The sequence below is a fragment of the Tyto alba genome, unplaced genomic scaffold (genome assembly GCF_018691265.1).
Source record: "Tyto alba isolate M040663 unplaced genomic scaffold, T.alba_DEE_v4.0 Super-Scaffold_1000006, whole genome shotgun sequence".
Lineage (NCBI taxonomy): Eukaryota > Metazoa > Chordata > Aves > Strigiformes > Tytonidae > Tyto > Tyto alba.
Genome location: NW_024881272.1, coordinates 10,651,060 through 10,673,942, shown reverse-complemented (window position 1 = coordinate 10,673,942; position 22,883 = coordinate 10,651,060). Strand labels below are relative to the sequence as shown.

The window sequence follows — 22,883 nt, the reverse complement described above, 5'->3', positions numbered from 1 at the left end:
GCTCTTCCAGGCAGGCAAGGTCTAATCACTGTATCCAGTCAATTTACTCTAGTGACAAGGCACATATTTACTTTGGGAAAGAAACCTTACCTATTTTTTCTCCAGTTACGATAAAATAAATTCCAAGAGACCTTTTGGTTATATCTGCCAAGACAGACACCAGTCCAAGAGACTGGTTGGAATCACACAGTAGATCAGCCTGACGGGCTGCCAGAATACTCCTCTGCCTATAGAAGTGGCTAGCATCAGCAGCTTGAGAAGAGAGAAACAAACTCACAGTAGGCTTATAAAATATTGAATATAACCCAAAATACAGATTTACTGAAATCCTGAAACACAGCATTTTTTTTTCACTTTCTGGTACACTTCAAATGGAGTTTTTCCACAATTAAAATATCTCAATATTTGAATAATCACCCAATCCAAATCCAGTCTTGCTAAGTTATTTGCCCTATTTTGCAGCAAAGAGTTTCAAATTCCGTGTGCTTTACGGTACATACGGGGCGAAAGACGGCGGGCAGAGGGGAGGTAGAGACAGACGTACAGACAAGACTGTGATCGTCTCCCTGCCCAGGCCCTTTCCCGGCTGCTGCGGAGGCCGGCTCGGCCCTGGCGCAGCTCTGCGGGCAGGGTGCTGCCCCCAGGTCCCTGCCCTGCGCTTCCCGCCGGTCCCGGCTGACCCTACCAGCCCAGCCAAACGGAACAGCGGGCGGGTTAAGGCTGCCTGCTGCAAGGGCCTCCCGCGGTATACAAAAATACCTATTTGATGATTTTTTTCTAACAAAAAACCCAAACCCTGAGCTAGATGAAGCGCATAGTTATGTGTGAAGGATACTAAAGCCCCAAACAATTTCATTTACTTCAGTGGGAGTTGCAAATTCTGGCTGTTAAAACAGAGCCAAGAATTATTGCTAAATGAAGGCTGGGAAAGTAAGAACTTGAAAACTAAGAAAATCCCAAAGCCAAGGTTTCTGCCGCAACATTCAGTCGTTTTTGCTGCACATCTATATGTTTTATTATTATTTAATCTATATCCTGTGAGGTGTGTAGGATGTGTAATGAAGCCAAAACAATATTGCTTTGGAAAAGTTAGTATTTGTAATTTCCTGACTATTGAATATTTGGTTTTTCAGCCTCCGTAACGCAGTAACGCTGTTTTATGTGTTTAATATATAATTGGCTTGAAATTTTTTTTTCCTTCTTTTTAACTGTTGATATGATGATTAGTTTCTGGAAGAAGAGTGAAAAGAATGACGTTTTTTCTTTGGCCCAGTACCACAGAATCTATTTTACGCAGTTTTTCATTGCAGTGATACTATGCTGGTGAGGGAAACTTGGTGTAGGTGGGAATTTGGCTGCTCAGTGCCTCTCAGATGAATGAGACTTGGAAGCCTCTCAAGGACGGTGTTATTTTTTTCTTCCTTTCCAAACTCACTGGAAACACTCGAGGGTATAAAGCTTTTTATGTGTGTTTACAGGACGGTGCGTTTACTCCAGCGCCTTCCCCAGCTGCACCACCTCTAAAGCGGTTCAGGAGAGTGTTTGTTTAGCACTCGATAAAAATAAAAAGCTAAACAGATTACCGCAGGTTAAATTAACATTTATGACCCTTAGGAGGAAGAGCCCCAGTTGCCCGCCGCGCTGAAAGAACGTAAAAGGGATGTTAAGGTCTGTAAGTTCACGCACCCGCCGGACTCATCTCAGCTTATTTTGCCGCGGGCGGAGGAGCTGGTGAGGCGAAGCACGGCCGGGCCGGGCCGGGCCCGCCCTCCCTGCGCGGTCCCGGGCCGTCCCCCGCCCAGGGGCTGCAGCCCCGCGGTGCCCAGCGCACCTGCGGCGGAGGGGCCGGGGCTGCGCGAGGCCCCGCGGCCGCCCGCTCGCCGCCCGGCCCTCCCCCGCCGGGCTCAGGTGACACCGGCCCCGGCGGCTCCCCGGGCCGCCGCGGAGCTTCCTGGTTCCCAGAAGGTGCCGGAGCGCCTGCAACAGGAACTGAGAGGCGAGGGGAGGAGGCGGTGCCGCCGCTCCCGCTGCAGTCGCGGCCCGAGCCGGGGGAGCGGAGCAGCCATGGGCCGCCGCCCGCCGCCGCCGCCGCAGCGCTGAGCCGCCCGCGCCGCCGGCAGAGGGGCCGGCGCTGCCCCCTCGCCCCCGCCGGGCGGGGCGCTTCTCCCTGCGGGGCGCTGGAGCAGCCGCCGCGGCCCCGCGATGTGACCATGGACAGCAGGTTCAAGTGAGTGGGGGCTGCGGGCGAGGGGCCGCGGCGGGCCGAGCTCCGCGGCGGGCGAGCAGCTCGTAGGCCCCGGCCCGCCGGCAGGGAGGGAGGGAGAGGGAGGGAGGGAAGGGAGGCGGGGGAGCCCACCCGGCGGCAGCGTGCGAGGGGCCGGGCGCGCCGCGGCCGCTGAGTGACAGCGGGGCGGGCGGCGGCGGCGGGGCCGGGAGCGGGCGCCGCGCTGCGCTCCGCGCCGGGCCGCGCCGGGGCGAGGCGGGACCCGCGGCGCGGGGGGAGCGGGGCGGCGCCCCCCCGGCCCGGAGCGGGGGGAAGGAGGCGGCGGCCGCGGCCCCCCCCCCCCCCCGCGGCCGCTCCCCCGCCCCTCGCAGCGGCCCCGGCGCCCCCGCCCTGCCCTCGCCTTCCTCCGCCGCCGCCGCCGCGGGGCAGCGCGCTGCGGCAGCCGCCGGCCTCGCCGGGCCGCGCCGGCTCCCGGGCGGCGGTGTCGGGGCGCGGGGGCGGGCGGAGCGGCGCCCGCTGGCGGTCTGCCGCCGAGAGGGGAGCCCGAAATGGTGAAATGGTGGCGGCTCCTTCCCGAGGCGCCCGGCCGGCGTGGGGGCAGCGCGGCCGCCGGCCTCGGTAGCCAGAGCTCCCGAAGGCCCGGGCAGGGTCTGCGACATTCATCTCTGCAGTAACGACAAACCTTTTTTTTTTTTTTTTTTTTTTTTTTTTGCCATTATGGTATGGCAGGTGCAAAAGAGGTTTTTAGGAGTTTGGAACCACTGCTTTTCAGCCTCACCTGCCAGGAGCGACCGCCCGGTCTTGCTGGCACTGGAAAACCAACAAGCTGTTAAACACGGGTTTCAGGAATTGACAAAGATCTCTGTGTAAACATATGATGAATAAGCAGGCTGCTACCCGGCAGTTGTAAAGGAAATGAGAGACAGTCTGACAATTCTCAGACTAGTTTGACACATTTGTGTCACTTCTAAGTGTAGTGGGATGTGAGGAGTAAACTTAGAAACATTTTTCTGCAAGAGCAGATTTGGAGTGGAATAGTGAAAGACGGAAGGCAGTGCTACTTCAAAGAGCTTTCTTCATGAGGGTAAATCAGTTAGGAGTTGAGGAAGAAGCCTTCGTTTGGTGGTGTAACACTTCAACTGATTCACAGTAAAACTTCAGAGTTGTCTGGTCTGGGTTTTAGGAAGAAATGGAAGGGGCAAATGGCCTGAGCTGGAGAAGCATCATGGGGATATGTCAGGGTGTTTTAGAAGAAAGATTTTTGTGGTTCGCTTTTCTAGGTGGCTCAGTGAAGCCAAGCCTTATCAGTTTCATTCTGAACCTGCTTGCCAGCCAGAGGAACAATGAATGAACTTTAATACTAGAGTAAATCTCCAATATCCTAGATTTAGACTGTTGTAACTGAGAAGAATTTGATCTCCTACACACAGGATCAGTAGATACAGGATTTTCCCAACTAAATGTTTTAAAATATGATGCAAGGAAAGATTGTGACAGGGGTGGGTTATGTCTCCATAACCTGAATTAGACTATAATTGAATTACCTCAGTTGATGATGGTGCTGAGATCAGTGAAAGCATGTACCGAATCAGTTAATTTGTGACAGCTGAAATTTTCCCCAGTTCAGCCCTTGGGTTTAGTTCAAAACTTTCTTTAAAAAAACAGTGTAATAATTTGCTGCGTGCTTGATTTGAAGCATTCTAGAAACTTGGAACAAAGTCTTGGAATTTTTATTTGCCTAAAACTCGAGTTGACTTTGGTGGGAGTGTTACCCAAGAGCAGAGTTCAAGTGTGAGCCTTTTGTGTGGTTAAATAGATAATTGATACAGGTGCGGTTATACCACTTGTTTTTAATACAAATAGCAGTGTGCAGGGTAGGCAGAGAGAGGTGGGATGGTATAGTCATGGCATTTAGAACTGTTTTAATAAATATTTAGTTTGGGCTTAGGTTGAGTGCTAATTGCTGTTAGCATATGCAGTACGTTATTATCAGGTGTGTGTTTACCAGGGATGTGAAAGAGCCATTGGCCATCACACAGAGCTGACCATGATGGCTGCTGTAGATATGGAGGCCTTATCTTCCTGGCTAGCTTGGGATTGTGTCCATCCCTCGTTATTGCATGAATGTTTTCTGACTCACTGGATCATGCCTGAGATTCAGCCTTTAAAGTCAAAGTTGATGATCATTCTCTTGTGAAAGAGCCAACTTAGTGATTCTCAGCCAGGTGGTAATCATATGCATGTAAAGGGTAGTGGCTAAATTAGTGGAATTAAAATGGAAGTCGAATGATGGGATATTCCTATTAAGTCAAAATAAAACATAGATTTTTAAAAAAAGGCTGCCCACAACTCTGTTAATATATTTCATATTGATTGACAAGGATTTTAGTAGTGCATTTTTTCAGCTGTTAGGTGTGGTATGATGGCGTGACTTAAAAGCTATCTGATGTATAAAGCAGTGACGATGTCACTGAAATCACAGTTTAGCTTGTTTATCTTCCTTATTCTTTTTTTTTTTTTTTTTTTTTTTTTTTTTAAGGCTGCACTGGGAAATGGGGCTTTTTGGTTCTTCCTTAGAACTAACCAGATTTATAATTTTATTTTAATGAAAATTTAATTTTAGTCTGTACAAATATATATGGGAAAGATTTAACACAACAGAAACGGTATCTGAAACATATATATAATTAATCGTGTTTGCTTCTTCTAGGGAAAATCCAGAACGTACCTTTGATTTGGTACTGAAAGTAAAATGCCAAGCATCTGAAAATGAAGGTAATACACCGTGCCATGGTATTTATTTATAGAAATGAGAGGTAGAAGAAAAATAGTTTACATCCTGATCTAATGTCTTACGTTTTAAATTGCTGTTGGTTTTGGATTGTATTAGAAAGCGACTGTGGGTATTTTATTGCCTTTTAAAATCTATTTATGTGTTAATTCATAGCTGTCGTGGGGTTTCATTGTTGTATTTTCATTTTGGTTATTGTAAAAATGTTTTTGTTCAGAGAGAAGTACTTGCAAAGCTTGGACTTGAAATGCATCTTCTACAGTTCTTAAGACTTAAAATGTTGATTTTGTATAAGATTTCATTTCAGAAGAACAATTTACTTCTTTCAATCAGTGGAATGTTAGTTTTGATCAATGTGATAGGGAGAAAGTAAATCCTTCTCTGAAGGACGGAAAGAGACTTTCTTTCTAGCTTATGTTTGGCAGCTGCTTTGGTTTGATCCATGATACAAACAGCAGTGAGTGCTGACTTGAGTTTATAGTAGCCATCAGTTTCATGTCTATATAAACACATGGTAGAAGAGATGTGGTAGTGTAGGAGAGGCTTTTTTCCTCTTGGGTAAAAAGAAGGTGGGATTACCAGTGCTGAAATTAGAGAGACCTCTAGAAAGTCCATTGGGGGAACTCAGTTCATGTTCTTATCTGAGGTTGTTTGCCTTATAAAAACACAGGGAGAGAAGTCATCTTGATGGGGTTGTGTTGTAGTTGTGTTAGTCTGCGACAGCTGTGTCCTAATCACTATTGTAAAAACAATAAACTACATCTTAAAATTGAGTATATTTTTTATCCTACTGTGCTAATGGCTGCTGTTTCCAGAGTTTACTACTACAGTAGCAAGTTAGAAGCCTGTAGAAGTTTATAGCCCCAAACTATTGCTTGTTTTTAATTTCAATTAACATTTCTGTTAGTGGTGTTGTGGGTACATGCCCAAGATGTTTACAAAAACCATTTTTATTGAAGCTAAACAATTGTAGCTCTTTAGGTCTTTTCCTGACAATCCCAACAGGCTTTTCTCTACCTGTTGTATTATTTATTATCTATCATAGAGATCTCAAGTTCCTCTGCTCTTTTTTTTTTTTTTTTTTTTTCTTCTCCATAAGATTGTTCATTTAGTTGTGGAATGACATCTCAGTGATATCTCAGTCCTGGTGCAGTCCTTGGGTGTTTTCACTTTATTTGTGACCAGGCAGTGTCTTTCAGTTTATTGCCTGCTCTTTTGATTTGCTATTGGTACAGTCACAGTTTGGGGAATCGGGTGGGCTTTCCTAACTCTCTGATCTTTGTTGTGGCTTGCATCATTTTGCCTTCTATTCTCTCCCTTTGGCAGTTTTTATCCTAGTAATTCCATAGATGATGTCTGTGAACCCTGGTTCACTTGACTTGTGACCTGTTCCTCCTTGCATTGTGCACTTAGTCTCTGCCTCCACCTGACATCCCTTCCTGCAGGCCCGTTTGCTTAGGCCCAGCTTCAACCTGCAGATTTTATTCCCTTTCTTCCTTTTGCTCCTGAGAGCTAGGCTGTTGATAATCCTTTCAAGTCTTCATCTTGAAATCTTGAAAAACATGGGGTTTTTTCTTCTGTGATCAGAACATGGATCTATACCCTTTTAATTCCTTTTATCACTCTTTTGACTCCTGATTGTTTTGCATCTTTCTGCCTCTGCTGTCATAAGAAACCACTTCTCGTTACCTGCAGCTCTGTGAATGACTGACTGCGCCTGAATTCTGGTCGTAGTCACTTCCCCTGCCCCCCTCCATGGATGTTTCATGCTGTTCATTAGTTGTCCTCTGTGGAGAGTAGTGTCTTTAAGAAATCTGTGTGTCTCCTTGAACTGTGACCTGAGTTAACGTGGAGGCTGTCTTTGTGACCCTATTGTGGGTGCTCCCTCTATTATTCCACTTTTTGCTGTTACTGTTTATACCCCACATGGGCTCAGTTGCTGTTCGTCCGTGGGGTGGACAAAGGCAGGAAGGAGGTCGGATACTGGTAGCGTTGGAGTCAGGGGTGTGTGATCAGCAAGGGGTTTAGGGGTGTTTCAGCTGGCCTGGGGGTTGTATTGATTTCTGCATGAGTCTGCAGATCAGCACAACAGTAGTCCCCCTTTTACCAATCAGATTGTGCTGGCTGAATATTCCAGTTAACATCCGTACTTGGTGACCCATCTGGGATTTGTTTTAATTTCTTTCATATAATATCTAATTCGGATAACAAACTCGCTCCAGTGGGGGCTTGACATTATATTTACATATGGTGTTATGAGCACAGTGATGTATCAAATTATTATATCTGAATGTTCAAGTTATTTAAAGGAAATTCACAAGGGACAAAAGTGTATTGTCTTCACTACCACTTTAGAAATGGAACACAAGGCTTGTCATGCTAAACAGGGAGCTTTCAAGGTTGGTTTATTATAAGGCCTAACAAATTTGACAGTTACCCTGTATTGTAGGTCTTGCCTTTAAATAGATTTTCATGCTAGGATAATCTTTTGAATATATCATACTTGAAAACGTGATCCATTCACCTGTTTCTTTGCTCATGCCTCTTTCTTTCTTATGAAAGAGATTTGTGTTTAAATAGGGGCTTTCTTCCTCGCATCCCATCTGCTCCTTGTACTTGATCCTGAAGCTATGTCAGGGCTGAATTTGTGACATCACTGTCACCAGTGTTGCCGTGGAAATATCACAGCCACAAAATTATGATCTCCCTGCATCAGTGAGCAGCAGGAGAAGTTGACTTAGGAGAGAGGAAGACCTTAATGTGACCCGTGTATCTTTTAAGCTTTTTCTTTTCAAGCTTTGCTGCAGTGTGTATTCTCCCGCATTTTAATTTCCCTGTGCCAGCGTGCAACTGTTCTAACAAATAAAAACTGAGGTAGCTCTACTGCATGTGTAGCTATTAATAAGATGATGTTTTTATGAAGACGCTGTATGCCTGCAACAGTGTGACATGATGAAAAATTTTGCTGTTAAAATTATTACGCTTTTGGAAAAATATTTGTAGATAGCTTTCTAATTATAGCATAGCTTTCAAGGAATGTTATTTTTTTTTTCTGTCAATGTCCTAGGGCTCTTCCATCTATAAAGGGTCATACATACATGAAATGCAGCAAGGTTTATATGTATTATGAATTTTGTTCTTAAATCATTCCACTAATTATTCCCAACATTGTTTTCTGCTTAATATAAACACCTGAAAGGTTTCATGTAGGTTAATACAAATTTGTCACTTCATGTATGGTAGGTAGCTCCTGAATTGGTTACAGGCTCAGTTGTGCTAGCATGTCTTCAGTTATAGCTGGATCAAAATTTTGCTTTCCCATGAGATACCTGTTTTTTTGTGATTTAAGAGTAGCTTGTGTATTTGAATATTTATTTCTTAATACTGTGTTCTCCTTTTGGGCTGCTCTCTTTCTCTTTTTTAAACTACAGGAGTGCACCATAGTATTGCTGTAATAGTGATCTTCTAACCCTTTTCTCATTTTTGGGTCAGGAGGGAAAAAAGGGTACTCTTTACACAAATGTTCTTGTAATCGAGCACTCCATTGAACTAATAGCATGAATTGTAAAGTTTTTTGCTGCTTCTGACAAGCTTTGTGTACTCTTCACTTGAGTTATGTTAAAAAAAAAATCTTCTGTTTTATTCAGGTGGCATAATGTCTTCTCTTAGCACAAAACAGGATATGATTCCCTAAATAATTGAGAATATATTGCTTACTGTATTTTCAGAGTAAGTAATGTTTTTGTTATTATACTGCACCTAAGGCTTTGCCTTGAAAGTTGCATTTCAGCTGTGTTTAATTAGACAGTTGAGGCATATATTCCAAAGAGGAGAAAAAACCCTTTAGGACCAAAATCAGATTGCAGCCCATGTCATAACTTCCAGTCCTTTGCAGCACGGTCAAGATGGTAAACATGGATTAACATAGTATGTTGCAACATAGTAACTACTTAATGTGACAACTTTTTCTTGGGAAAATTCATAACCCCTTTCTCAGAGAACTTTGAGATTAATTAACTTCTGTTCACCAGAGTTTGAGAAGCAACTGTGAGATAAGTGCTAAGCTGTTCTAACAGCCCAATATTTGTTAATTGTGAATTTGGATTGCAGTGTCAGTAGCACCTTATAGCAAAAAGCTTTTATGTTGCCTCCTAGGCAGTTGCAGATATTTGTAATTCTTTCCTGTGTCACTCCTTGGTGAACAAGCAAGCAAAAGAAATAGCAAAATTGTGTGCCCATTTTAACATAATCGGCTGGCCTTCTGTATCAAATTTTCATTTACAGATCCAGGGGACAACTTGATAACAGACATTAATGTTGTTGAAACTGATGTGTTATTTTAAGGACAAGAATTGCTCTAGCTTTAGAGTAAAAAGATGCAAGCTTTTTGTGCTTCGAGCTGAATCACCCTTTCTAGGTATCGGGGGGTGTTACTGTTGTCCTGAGTGCATAGTCTCACATGGGGCTGTTGGTTCAAGAATGTATGACAGCTGTACTTACAGCAATTTTACTCTTTTCAGGCACTCTGTTGTCTCTTGAAAGTTACACTGCACCTAGTTCTGTAAGATATGCTTGGGCCTGGAAATTGGCTAACCAGAGCAATCTGCAGCTTTTTTTAAACTTCTTTTTATTTTTTAATATCCAGGTCCTTCCAGAATGAAAAGTAAACTAAATGTCCAAAATAATAATGCCAGTGTGATCTTTGTGAAGAGTGTATATTTATCTATGCATACACAAACATACACAATGTGTGCATACATACATGTGTGTCTGAACTTTAGATTTTGGTTAAATGTGCAAAGATGAAGTTGGTAATTTAACTAATTCTATAAACTGTACGTCTTACATTAATTTTATTAAGGCTGGATTGGAGAGGCCAGACACAAAAGTCAATGCAAATAGAACACCTAGTAGTAGACAGGCGATGTGCACCAACTTCTGTGAACGTAAGGTGTTCAGCATTTCTGTCCACAGTTTTCCAAGAAGATGATGACATGAATTGGTTTCAGTTTGAATGGCTAAGGGAGTGCTGTTTGCTACACTTTCATTTTCTTTGAATATAGCACATAGGAAAAGCAGCAAGAAGGCTCCATGGAGTGTGGAGGTAGATCCAGGAAATTCAGCCACTGAATGTTGTGGATTGGGTCTAGGACTGCTTTAGTCCTGACTGTTCAAGTTTCACTTGAAAATCCCTTTGAAATAGCAGTTCATTTTCTGTTCGAGCAAAGAATAAGTGTTTGAACAAAGCTTGAAATGTGATTGCTTTGTCTCTATTTCCTCTTTAAGTGCTAGGAAGCCTTCTATAGCTCTAGGGCTAGATATGTGATTTTCAGAGAAGGTGTTTAATAGGTTGTGTTGAATTGCATGAATAACTCCTGTAGTTTATCTTGTCTGTGCCAGAATGATAATAGATATTAGTGATGCATGATCTTTAAATTATTTTTCTCTAAAGAGTCTCCTTTTCATTAAATTTTAAAGGAGAAGCCATTGAAAACCAGTTTAATTGTGTATTGGTGAAGTTTAAGAACTATATGAATTAAGTCCAGGAATGAGGCCAGAAATGCAAAATTCTTTGTATGAGGTTTGACTGTGGTCTGTAAGGTACTAATGAGATGCATAGTTCCCGGAAGGTCCCAATTCTGAAAAAAAGTCTAATGCAGTTGGTAGCTCTGTCCATGGGTAATCTGTCTAGCTTTGGTAGTGTTTTTATGATTAAGTGTCTTCCAAAGCTGCTTTCAGGATTGTGGTCAGAGCAAGCACTGCTTTTTTTTTTTCTTCACTGTAGAGAGCTCTTTATTAACCACAGTCTCTGAGCCTGTGGGTGTAACAGGCTGATCAGATAACTTCTTTCCTCTGCTGTACTTTTTTTTTTTGCAGAACATCACTTTAACCTGATTAAAAAGATAATTCTCTCAGTGTAATACATGAAGAAGTCTGCAGGATATTTTTTTTAAGAGCAATTAAAACTTTCAGTATAATCTGTATATACTGCCAATCTTTTTCACTGTTGGTTTTAACTGGAAGGATACTAAATAAATACTGGCCTACAAAAGTTAGGTCTTCTCTTTAAAGCACTCTGGGTTCTTCAGATGATTACAAAGAGCAAAGATGTATTGCTATGAACTAGATAAGCTTTCTTACAAGTTTCATATTTATTTGTAAATTTTTAGTCTCAAATATTGTGTTACCATATTAGAATTTATTTTACACCAATAAAAAGTTAGAGATGCTTTTTCAGTTTGTACAATGCCATTTCAGAACATGGGCTGATTATAGTCTTAGATGTAATTTTTGTATATGAAAGTAAATCTTTCTTTCCATAGTCCCTCAGAGTTTTATGGAGCTTAATACACCCCCACCTCAACTCATTAACTCATGTTTTTATTTAGGTTAATGCTACTTCCCCATAACAGTTTCTTGGTTTTCCTTTTGAAATTTTCAAATGGCAGTACCTAAAAAGCTTGAAAGAAGACATTTAATCTAGCTTGGTTTCTCTACAGGATTATAAATTGATTAGGAGTATAATACTTTACAGTCCTTTGCTGAAGATTATGTAAATATTTTGAGGGCAAATGCAGTTAGTGGTGCTAGCTTGTGCATTGTTTTTGTCCTTTTTGACAAAACGAAGGAATATAAGCCAGAGTTTGGCTGAAGCTGCCTCGTGTATATGCACTAAGCATACCTGTAAATCCTTCATAAATTATAATCTTTTGTGTAATGTTAAACCCTCCAGTTGTATGTAAATTAATGTTTTCATTATATTCAAATGTCTTTAATTTAATTGGAAAGCTCCTCAGGGTATGAACAATGTCTTCCGTGTGTTTGGACTGTCACTAGCAAAGAGTGGGTGTTTGAGAATCATGAACAACAAAAACAATTAAGGCAACTATGATATTGCATCTAGGATAAAGATTGGCAGTTTAATGCTTTTTACCTTTTCCTTCCATGCTCCAGAGGCTGAGAAATGCGGAGGGTAGTCACTCCAGCATTTAGTTTCTCTTCACAGATGCAAAAATGTTGCTTTTCAGTGCCTCGTTTCCTACAGAGTAGTTTTTTTTTTTCACCAGCCTACAGAGATTCTTGGACGTATGTGTAATTTGGGGGTGGGTGCAGATATGTATGTGTAGGAGGGGGCAGGGTGAGAGCTGCTGCAGAAATAGGGCAAGGAAGCCCCTTCTCCTATCTCCTCTGCATTCTTCCCTGGGGAGAAGAGATCTTTGTGAGGAGGGATGACTCTACTCCCCAGCAGCCAGAGGACAGCCCTGGGGGGAGCGGCAGGCTCTGCTCTACTCCAGAGATTCCAGCTGTAGTAATACGGGGGCAGGCGCTGTGGTATCAATGCTGGTAGAGATGAATTACTCCCCTGCAGGCATTTGCCAGACTGTGTAATTTTTTCATGTAATGCCATATGCCACTTTCAGCAGTGTGATTGGGTTTTGGACAGTGAAGTTAAAAGGAAAAACTTGATGAGTTAACTAATACAAATATTAACTTGTTATAAAAAGTTTTGTATACAATTCAGTAGAATTAACATAGTAGTAGTAATATAACTAAATACAAGATGAAAACAGCAACCTGTATCATGTAGTGTAGTGAATCAGTATGAAAGTTGATGTTCCTGTGCTTTTTTCAAATTTAATTTTAGTTTCATTTTAGTACTTTAGTATTTGGGATGGCTGTCTGGGGCTTTTAAATTGCTTTCATTCAGAACTGTTAAGAGTTTGCATATTTGACTAAGCTAATGTCAGCATGCTTCTGCCCTCCCACACACTGAACAGTCCATCTTACACAGGTGTTTATCATTCTTTAAAGAGATGTTATGCTGCTAGATCTCTTCTTAAGAGCTTGTCTTCCATGTATGGAGGATTTAAAATCTGCTTAGAAAGCTTTGAAAACTGGTTAAACTGTGAAGGTTTCAAATGCTTTTTGCAAAGCCGTAAGATACTTCTCACTCTACCACTGACTTGAAGAGGCTCAAGTGTAGGGTTTCCTGTCTGGTTCACAGAAATAGCCTCTTTAACTCTTTTTCCTTTGCCACTGATGATATTATCTGGCAATGCAGATACATGTAGATGCATGTGCTCATCGTATAACTGTTGGGATAGGTACTTCTGTTTGTAAATAAAATAAAACACGATTGGGGCTACAAAGGAAAATGTTATATAACTTTTCATGGAGGGCTTAAAAAACCCTGAAGCCAAAATAAGTTTTCCCAGTAAAGTGCTATTGTTATTCCTTAAAATAATTTTGTGTAGTAAGACCCAGTTGAGCATAGCACCACTTTGCAACTAATGTGTTAAGAATCTGTATTTTTTGTGGTAGGCTGTTGTGTGCTAACTCCAAGATCCATGTGAAAACATGATATTTACGGGCACATACTTATGATGGAAGATTAGATGTGACTGACAAAGTACTAAAATGCTGAAAACATTAACTTTTTATATTTGCCTGTGACATTTTTCCATGTATCTTGGAACTGTAGTTCTACATTTAGAACTGAGTAATTTGGGTGGACAAAGACTTCTTATGTTTTGTGATTCTGGTTTAGGAGAAAAGATTAAAACTTAATACTGAACTTTATATGGAAAAGAGAAGAGAAAAAGCAGAAGTGGTGAGAGAAAAAAGGCCTGAGCAAGATTTTGGGTGTGGTATCAGTGCTTCCTGAGCTGGGAAAGCCAAGGCAGCAGTTCACAGTCATTCTGTCTTCCTTTGCAAAATTCTTAATCCTCATTTGGAAGATACTGTCCAAGTATTAAATCCTTAATTAGACATAAGGCTTGAGCAACACCCTTAGATTATGTTGCCTGGAGTTTGAATCTGGATCCGGTTTCTTTAGGCATTTGAGTGGGTATTCAGATGTAGATTAAAACCTAGCTAAAATTACAAACTTGTGACTGAAAATAGCATATTAGTAGGACATATTTTACAAACTTCCTTACTTAAAGCCAAGTTTTAATCATCATAGAGACGCAATCATCTTAACCAAGGTATTTTGCTGTAACTGGTTTACCATTGCATTTTTCCTTAAACTCAGAATAGGAAAGAGTGACACAAAGAATGATTAATACTTCTGCTTACCTTCTAATAGAGGAAGAGAAATTCCTATTCATCTGACTTTGGATGGTCTTCACATCAAGGGTTTTGTTTATTGTACCAGTTGAGCCTGTTTTAGAACACATCTAAATATCATGAAGTTACAGTCATTGTGTAGACCAAATCAAATGTTTGCTTTTGGGAGGAGACAGTTCTTTTGCTTTGTTACAGGACAAACTAAATGTGAAAATCTACTGTCTTTGTATTTAAATACTGGGTGCTGAATGTTGAATTCAACTGTGTGGTGAGAGTTACACTTGACACAGAGAAGCTGTGCTGATAATAGTTATAAGGCACAGCATCATTTCCCTCAGAAATTGCAAAAGAAAGCTTAACATTTTAAGGCAGCTGTTTCCAGGAATGGAGTTGCATTATTGAAGAATGATGATAATTTATATATCCATAGGTTAAGATGCAATATAATAAAAAGCAAATGTAAAAGAGTGTTTTGTGTTACAGTGAATATGTTCATGTTCTGTTTAAATGCAAAATGAAAAAAGTAACAGCATAGGGGTAAAAGGCAAGGATTATGTTACAGTTGTAAACTTACCTGCATTTGAAATCATGGAGTGAAACCACCGTGCCTTTAGGGTGATGAGAGGGAAACAGTTATTCTAACTTAGTCTTACTAGCAAGAGCTGATCATTCATGCCTCCTCTTCCTATCATTTGGAGGTCATTTGGCTCTTAAACTGTGTTGGCTGTTTGTGTTTTGCTTCAAATAGCTAGCACGGCTAAAAGCAGCATGTGAGGTAAGCATCCTTCCTGCTTCTGGCAGCACCTGGCAGGCTTGCTCTGCGGGTACGCTTCCCGTCAGCTCTGGGGCTGCTGCTGGAGCTGACAGGAAATGTTTCTCACGCAGGTCAGATAAGGAGGAACTGGTGGGATTTTCATGCCGTGCAATGTAGCATAGACTGTTTCATCTCTGAGGGTTAATTTCAAGTTTTTTTTGTGTTTGTTAAAATTAATGTGTGAGGAAACTGAAAACAGGGATGCCCTTATTCTCTCCTGCCATCTTCCTGATTGGCTTTTGGGCTTCTAGGGTGCTCTCAGAGTATTGGAATTGTGCTGGGGTTATGTTAAACTCTTGTCCTTTTTTTTGAGGAAATGGGTTCAACATCTTTGCTGGTGCCTTCCAGTTTTCTGTTCACATAGTAAAGTAAAAGTTAGCTCTTAAGATAAAAAAACAAATACTCAAAGTTAGTTCCCAATCACCCCTGGTCAATTTAAGGTATTGCACATTTGGAGATGGATTAAATTTTCATTTTGTGTAAACAAAATTCTGTCTGAGGAGCACAATTATGCTAGATTGGTATCATGCAATAATTCATATAACTGAAAATAGTTGGTGAGTATTGTTACACAGCATGGGAAATTCTGAAAAGCTTTGTGTCCAGGAAAGCGTTTTGCTGGTATTCATGTTCTAGGTATCTTTTCCTTTCTATGAATATTGCCAGATAAAAAGGACTTCAGTTCTGTAATGGCAGGTGAATCGCTGACTTCTTTAGCTGAAACTAATGAAATTTTCCCGTCATGTCACAGGTAGCTGTGACAACAGTGATTGTGTGGCAGAGCAGGTAAAGCTTTCTGACACTGGCAACTGAGTGAGGTGGGGTTCTGAGCATGCAGTTGCAGTTTCAGGCATTTTTAATTGATGCATCTGAGTAAACCCATTGTAGTTGCTGGGAATGGGCATGTCCCAGGCAATATAAGTACATGTTTACATCTGCTTTTACTTGAGGTCAGAGCCCTGTAGCATATTGCAAGGTCTAGTCTAAAAATGTTTATACAAGTATCAGCCAGGGGAAAAAAAAGTCAGATCAAACTAGCATGTCTATGTAATAAGTAAGCAATTTAAAAAGAGGATTCTTTTTTCTAAGTCTTGATATGATATGCTGTATTTTAGAAAGAATAATTTGAAATGTGTTCTTTTGCGTTTTGGTTGTGATCTTAGAAAATGCTATGGAACTGCATGACAAAAAAAATAAATGTGTGAGATAACTACTTCTAAAGTGCCTGGCTGAAAACATTTTTCACTGGCAGTAAAAGCTATAATAAATTAAAGCTTGCCTTATATTCTCTGGCAACTGGTGATGGTGACTATCTTCTTTTTAAATAAACAATTTTGTGTGACATTGCTGGATGCTGACAGATCTAGCAAACTGCTTTATCGTTGAGAATACTTGTCAGGCCTTGCAATCCTTGGAAGGAATTTGCATTGTGTTTTCAACAGTGAACAAACCAGGAATCCTTGCAGTTCATACTATTGGAGAGAATGATGAAGGACAGGATAAACCAGATCAAACAATAGCAATAAAAAATTAAACTAGCAGAACTTCCAGTGGAGGTGAAATAGGATGAAGGTTGGAAATAGCCAATGCCAATTCACCTACCTTTCTGTGAACAGCAGAGCTCTCAAAGCCAGTAATCCGTGAGGATGGGCAAAGCCTGAGTACTTGCTCTGTAAGTGTCTGGGGAACATGAACTTGGTCTGCTTGTGTGCAAGCTGCTTCGTGCATTTTATATATATGAGAAAGATCTGAAACTCCATCATGCTTTGAAGCTCTAGAAAAAGAAGACGTACGTTGCTTCTAGACCTAAATTGCCTCAGTTCAATCTGTGGGGTTCCCTGACTCTCCTAACATAGGATTGAAGGTGTTTTAGCTCTGAAGCACTGCTTTCCTCTGCATTTTCCAGGAAACAACTTGGTAACATCAATTGAACTCACAGAACCTATCTGTATGGCTTCTCCTACCCGGGTGTTTTGGTCAGTGATACTTTCAGTGATTGCTTGACTCATGTAAACTGAAAAATGCTCTGTGTGGTAATCTGTGTGGAAATGAAGATATCTTGTTACAAGGCTGTTATCTGCAAAAGGAGTACCTAGTAGAAATTTTGGCTTTCTGGTGAACAGTGGCTGTACTTCATATGCTGTCCAAGCTCCAAAATGCTCAATAGCCCATGTAAAGGGAGACAGAAGTATTCAGGATAAAAGTTTGTCTGTATGCTGTCACCTCAGTAAATTGCGTTCTGGGATTGCAGAATGATCTGTGCACTCACCAGTTAACATCATCATTAATATCTTTAGTAAAAACGAGTCTGAAATTAATTCAAATTAGGAGAGTTGCAGAAGCATTCATTATGGTTGTATTGTAACATGGATTTAGAGTCAATCTCTGTATAGTAAATACATACCCTTAGTGTATGCAGTTCTGGATTCCTCCTGGGAACATAACTGGGCTGTGTATGGAGCCAAATCAGGAGTGCTAACATAGTGTCTTAAAAACATAATGGGATTTTATAGTCTGGTACAAGTGCATTGTTTGCTTCATGTCTCATTGTGTACATTGCTCCTTATATCTTAATATAACAGGAGAACTTGATACGGATGTATGCTACTAGTCACTTCTGCTACTGGAGTTCTGCTCCTGTATTTTAACACTAGAAATTATTCATCTAAGCATGGCCAGTACGCTTTAATTGTCAGCACATCTTGAAATGTTAATCTTTCAGTAAAGTCTTGCTCAGACAAAGTGCCAGAAGAGCATAAACAATATTTGCAAACAAAGTGATGTTTCAGAGTGCTTTGTATGCAGTGAGACCAAAGTGATTTTGATGAGTGTTGGTTGTGTGGTTTGTTTTTTTTTTTTTTTTTTTTTAAGACTTGTAGGTAGTTAACGTTTCTTTAGATATGTGGAACAGTATATATTACTTAGCATACCAGTTACTATAGTAACTTTATAGTTGTGGATCAGAACACAATGCAAATCATGAAACAGATACAAATTGACTAATCTGAGATAAATGTTGAAACAGTTAAGTATTACAGAAAGTGAGAAAGTGCTTTTCTATTGATGGATATTCCAGAACCTCAATTTTTTCTAAGTCCCAGCAGTATATATTCAATTAATCTACTTAATGGCAATATTAGAAGTTATGTCATATATATATATAAACCAAAAAGAAATTATAGTGTATGCTGAGTGTTATCTTAAATTAATATTCTTGTAACAGAGCAGTACTGATCCATTACAATAAAATAATACATCTTAAAAACCAAAGAAATCCCATTTGAAGTATAAATCAATAGTTCGAAAGTTTAATTACCCCATCATATTCATACTTTGTTCACCAACATTTCTGGAGGATTTTGTTTAACTCTACAATATATCAACTAGACATACTGGAATGATGCGAGTATTGCAAATATGTAGGGTTAGGCAGAGACCCAGATTTTATTCTCCAATCTACTTTGAAAACCAATGGCTGAGAGATGAATTTGAAGTTAGTGTTTTAAATTTCATTAGATTCTTCTAAAGAAAGTGTTTACTATATAGCAGCGATGGAAAATGGCTGTTTGTTGAGATATGCTAATTGACTCCTCAAATCTGAAGTTCTCAGACATTATAATTTTTAATTATCTTCAAATAAAATATGTGAGCAGTGAAACAAGAATGCTTTTTCATATGTAGCCATGTTATGGGCATTGACAGAATGCACAGGTGTGTGGATCAAATCTGCTTTATGTATGATGAACTGCAGTTCTCCCCTCTAGAAATTCCTGTGCCCAGAGAACCTGTGCCCATCACATGTACTGAAGATATTGCGGTAGAAACCACAGTATCGTACAGAGTACCAACCAAGACTGGTTCTGAATGGAAGTAAGTCAAGAAGGAAAAGCATTTTATAAACAATAGATGAAATATCTTCTGAACTTGTGGCTAGGTGGCTCAGTAGTTATTAATAGGATACAAAATCTTTCAGCTCTGGAATATGTTTACAGAACTAGCTCTGACTTTTTTTTTTTAATTATTATTTTTTTTTCTTTTGAGTGTCCTGTTATTGTCTGCGCTTCCTCCTCTGCATGTGTGAGGTTTATGTTTTCATTTGATCTAGCAGCACTAAGGGAAAAGGATGAAAAAACACATTGTGAGGGCCAGACATAATCCTGGCTCCCTGTTGGACTTCACTGATGTTAAGCTTCAGCCAAACTGGGGGAAAAAAAATAGTTCCACAAAGGTAAAACACATACTCTATGTGCAAGCACCAGTTATCCCCAAAGGGGAGTGAAGAAAGCCAGGATCATGTCACTGAAAGCTGGAGTGATGCATTACTGTGGGCCACATCAATGAGCTCTGCTGCTAATAAGCATCCAGTAGGCAAGTTCTGCAAAAAAAGCCAAGTCTTTGAATAGCATTTTGCAGGAAATAGATGCTTTAAGTTTGAAATGAATGACTAATACTGAGCGTAGTGCATTTCTTGGTAGTGGTTTTCTGGTGCTAGTATTAAATGTTACTATCTTCTGTTCTACAGCCTCGCTTTCCGCAGGCAGCTAGGAGAAAGCAAAAGCTGTCTTAGTTACTGTGTGGCTGCACCGAAATTACGTTGGTGTAACTGAAGTAATAGTGAGCAAATGATCACTCCTGAAACTACCATGAAGAAAATGGCATGTATGTGCTGTTTCTCATTGCTGGAAATCTAGATAGAAGTGCATGATAGAGAAATGATATAATTTTCCTATGTGTTAGCTTTTCCTGTACCTGAAGTAAATACTTTTTGAAATACTATTTTTATAATATCATAAAATGACCTGAGTTTGCTTTTGTTCATTGGTGACTAAACCTTAATTAGCAATGTATTTGACTGTAGTTATAGCACGTTTTATGAGCTCCCCTTCAAGCAGGAGCTAGTGGGGGGTGAAGTCTATGGTTAAGCAAGACTTTCACATAAAATAATCTGAGTTTGATGGGTAAAACAATAGAGAAAACTTACCGTATAGCCTTAAAAATATATATAAGCAATAGAAAACCTTTTTTTTTTTTTTTAAAAAAAAAAACCCGCCCCCTCCCACCTCTTAGTAAGCTATTGCATCATGAAATATGAGGGGACTGTGACTGTGACCTCCTTGAAGTGCTGTAATATCTACTGTTTCAAAGATTAAACAAGACTATGTATTGTTACTACCTTTGCACCACAGCAGCACTTCTGTGAATATATGTGAAAGTTATAATTTCCTGCTGACCTGTAACTTCAAAATAAAAATTGTTCTAGGCTTTATTCAAGTAAGGGAATTTACCAAGAGCTTCATTAAAACATTGTTAATGTTGGCCGATGCAACAGCACATTTCCAAGACATTGTTTCAAGATGCTCAAAATCCAGGGAAATGAGTAAATTAATAGTTTAAAAACTATGTGCCATTTTAGCTGTAGCTCATCAAACATATCCTCAGATACTGACTGCCTTGCCACTCGTCGAGGAATAGCAGTTGTGAGAATGGTACCCACCCTGCTTTCTGTTTTCACCGTTAGGGCCTTGGGTGCCTTGCTGGGAGGCAGGTGTGGTTTGGCACCTCTTTCTTTTGATCCCCGTTGCGGCAAGGGGGGGAAGCTGGAAGGGCTCGTGTCACATCGCACCTATGGTCCCAATGTTGCTTTGCGTCTCTAAACTCGTTTCGTGTAGAAGCTGGCAAAGCAAAACTAGTAGATTTCTGTGACTGTTAACGGGTGGATGGCTCCCTGTAGCATACGGAGAGCAGCTAGGAAACACGGAATCCAATGAGCAGTGACTGGTTTAAGAGAGAGGGCAGGTTAGGATTCGGCTGGTGTGTAGCATCACTCTTCATGTCTTTGTTTTTAGAGGGGAGAATATTGCTGAGCTCTGTTCTTGGAGTTCAAGGTGCCACACAGATGTGTTACGTTTAAGATAACAGAATTTGATTTATTTCTTTTTATTCAGTAAAATCTAGGTTAAAGTACAGAGAGTAGTGAAGTAGACTATGAGGTATCGTTAGTTCAGGCTGAAACTTTTGCTACATTCATAATGCGTTTTTAGCATTTCAGAGCATTTGATGAATTGCTTCTGTTAATACCAAATCAGTATTGCTTTCTGTGTAAAACACAGAATTTTTAAAATAGATCAATATTTTTAAGAACTACAAAAATGGATGAATCTGCTATACTTTCTTTTTATCAAAGCTTTCCTGTATTTTTAGCAAAGAAATAACAAACACTGAAGTGATGTGGGTTTTTTTGAACTGCTGTAGAGTTTAATTCTAAAAGTAAAACAAATACGTGATGTATTCACTTACCCTTTATTAGAGCCTCTTTTTGGAAAAAAATGAACGTTTTGTAGTCAGAATTTTCCTAAGTAGTTTTCGGATATTACTGGAGGATTATATTCAGTAACATTTTTCTTTTCAAATTTAACTGCAGAGCTTTGTGATACTTGAACTGACTCACACGTTATACCATTGCTTAAAATGTTATCCCTTTGTACATATAGAACTATAACTCCCATTCTTTGAAGCAGTTTTAGTAACTGACTGATTGAGATGAAAATGATTAAAGAGCCCAAAAGCAATGGTAGATGAGTAAATTTCTGTATCTGTCGGTATCAAGAGGGATTTTAGATTTACATTTTTGTGTAGTTTACTTTCTTACATGTGGTGCTTCTAGGATGGTGCATGTTTAGATGTTAATTTGATTATATGCTTGTAGATCAGGAATGAAAAACAATTTAAATAATTTTGTCTCTAAGTATAAGAAAGAACAAGGTGATAACTAATAGCACATAGATGAAGAAGAGAACGGAGTAAGTCAAGTTATCTGTGCAGGGTGATTCTTAAACACGTTTTGTGTGTTTGGTTTACAACTGTCTATAAAAGAAATTTTTCTTAGCACATCAGAAATGAGATTTCAGTAGCTTAATGAAGTATCTCCTTAGTGCAGTTGGTTCCTCATTTTGCTGTCTTCTCATTTTTGGTTTTAATTTTGGGTGCAAGTGTATGTGAGAGGAAGTTGTGACTGAGGCTTTTCATTAAGGAGATGCTCTGTAATTTGAGGAACAACAGAAATGCATTCTTTAATTAGACTGCTGTGTTTGAAAATGTAACTTTCAGCAGTTCTGTGCAAACAAAGGATGTTGCTTATCATCATCAGGACAAGCAAAGATTTTGGGGTCTTTTTCATTGCAGATGGGTTATCTGTGCAGTCCTTGTTGTTTAATGCATATGTGATTTCTGTGTGAAGGCATGTGTCCCATTGGCATAACTGTTAAAACACCGGTTAATAAAACCAGCTGAAGTTAGCCACAGCAGGTGTTGCAGTTCAGTGCTTTGGTAATACTGGCCAGCATGACCTGAATCTAGCTGAATTATCCAGAAAATTTATTCTGAGATGTCTTAAACTCTGCTTTTCCAGATCTGGCAGTTTAGAATAGGTCTGATATTGCTGCAAGGAGCTCAGCATGCAGTCTTTGAAAACAAGGCTGCCTGCTTGGAACCAAACACTTGAACCCCCAGTCTAAAATACAAATCCTTTCCTGCACTGGATGTAACTTTTCTTGTGTGGATCCAGAACTAAACCATTACTCATTTCTGGTGGTCTCCAAAAGCATCAGGCCTCCTTTTGCAGTCTTCTTTCAATCATTTTTGGTCGTTGAGGAGAGATTGGTCAGAACTGCGTGAAATATCCAAGATGTCGTGGTGTTATGGATTTCTACAGCAGCAGAGCAATGATTCACAATTTTTTCCCCCCCCCCGTGCTTGGAAGCAAGTGTTTCATCACTTTCACTCATGGTGGAGAATTTGCTGTTTATTGTTTCTGCTCTTTCCCATAACAGGATTATAAATATATAGAGTTGTAAAAACAAACATCACCACCCCTAAACCACAACTTTTTGAGTTCCGTGTCTGTTTCTACGGCTTCAAATCAGTTGGTTGTCTGATCTCATGTAATGCAGTTTTTCAGAGTAATTTTTTCCCGATGCTATGGTACT

At 40.2% G+C, this 22,883-nt stretch overlaps 1 protein-coding gene across 3 annotated transcripts in view; it reads left to right on the top strand.

Moving 5' to 3' along the window:
- Positions 1 to 2,095: 2,095 nt before the first annotated feature.
- Positions 2,096 to 22,883, top strand: part of DENND1B (DENN domain containing 1B) — a 162,958-nt gene continuing 142,170 nt past the window's right edge. For all 3 annotated transcript variants that reach the window (XM_042804384.1, XM_042804379.1, XM_042804385.1), the window contains exons 1-2: positions 2,096 to 2,227; positions 4,935 to 4,999. In XM_042804384.1, the coding sequence (XP_042660318.1) occupies positions 2,211 to 2,227; positions 4,935 to 4,999 (82 nt within the window). In that variant the 5' untranslated portion in view covers positions 2,096 to 2,210. The remainder of the gene's footprint in view (positions 2,228 to 4,934; positions 5,000 to 22,883) is intronic.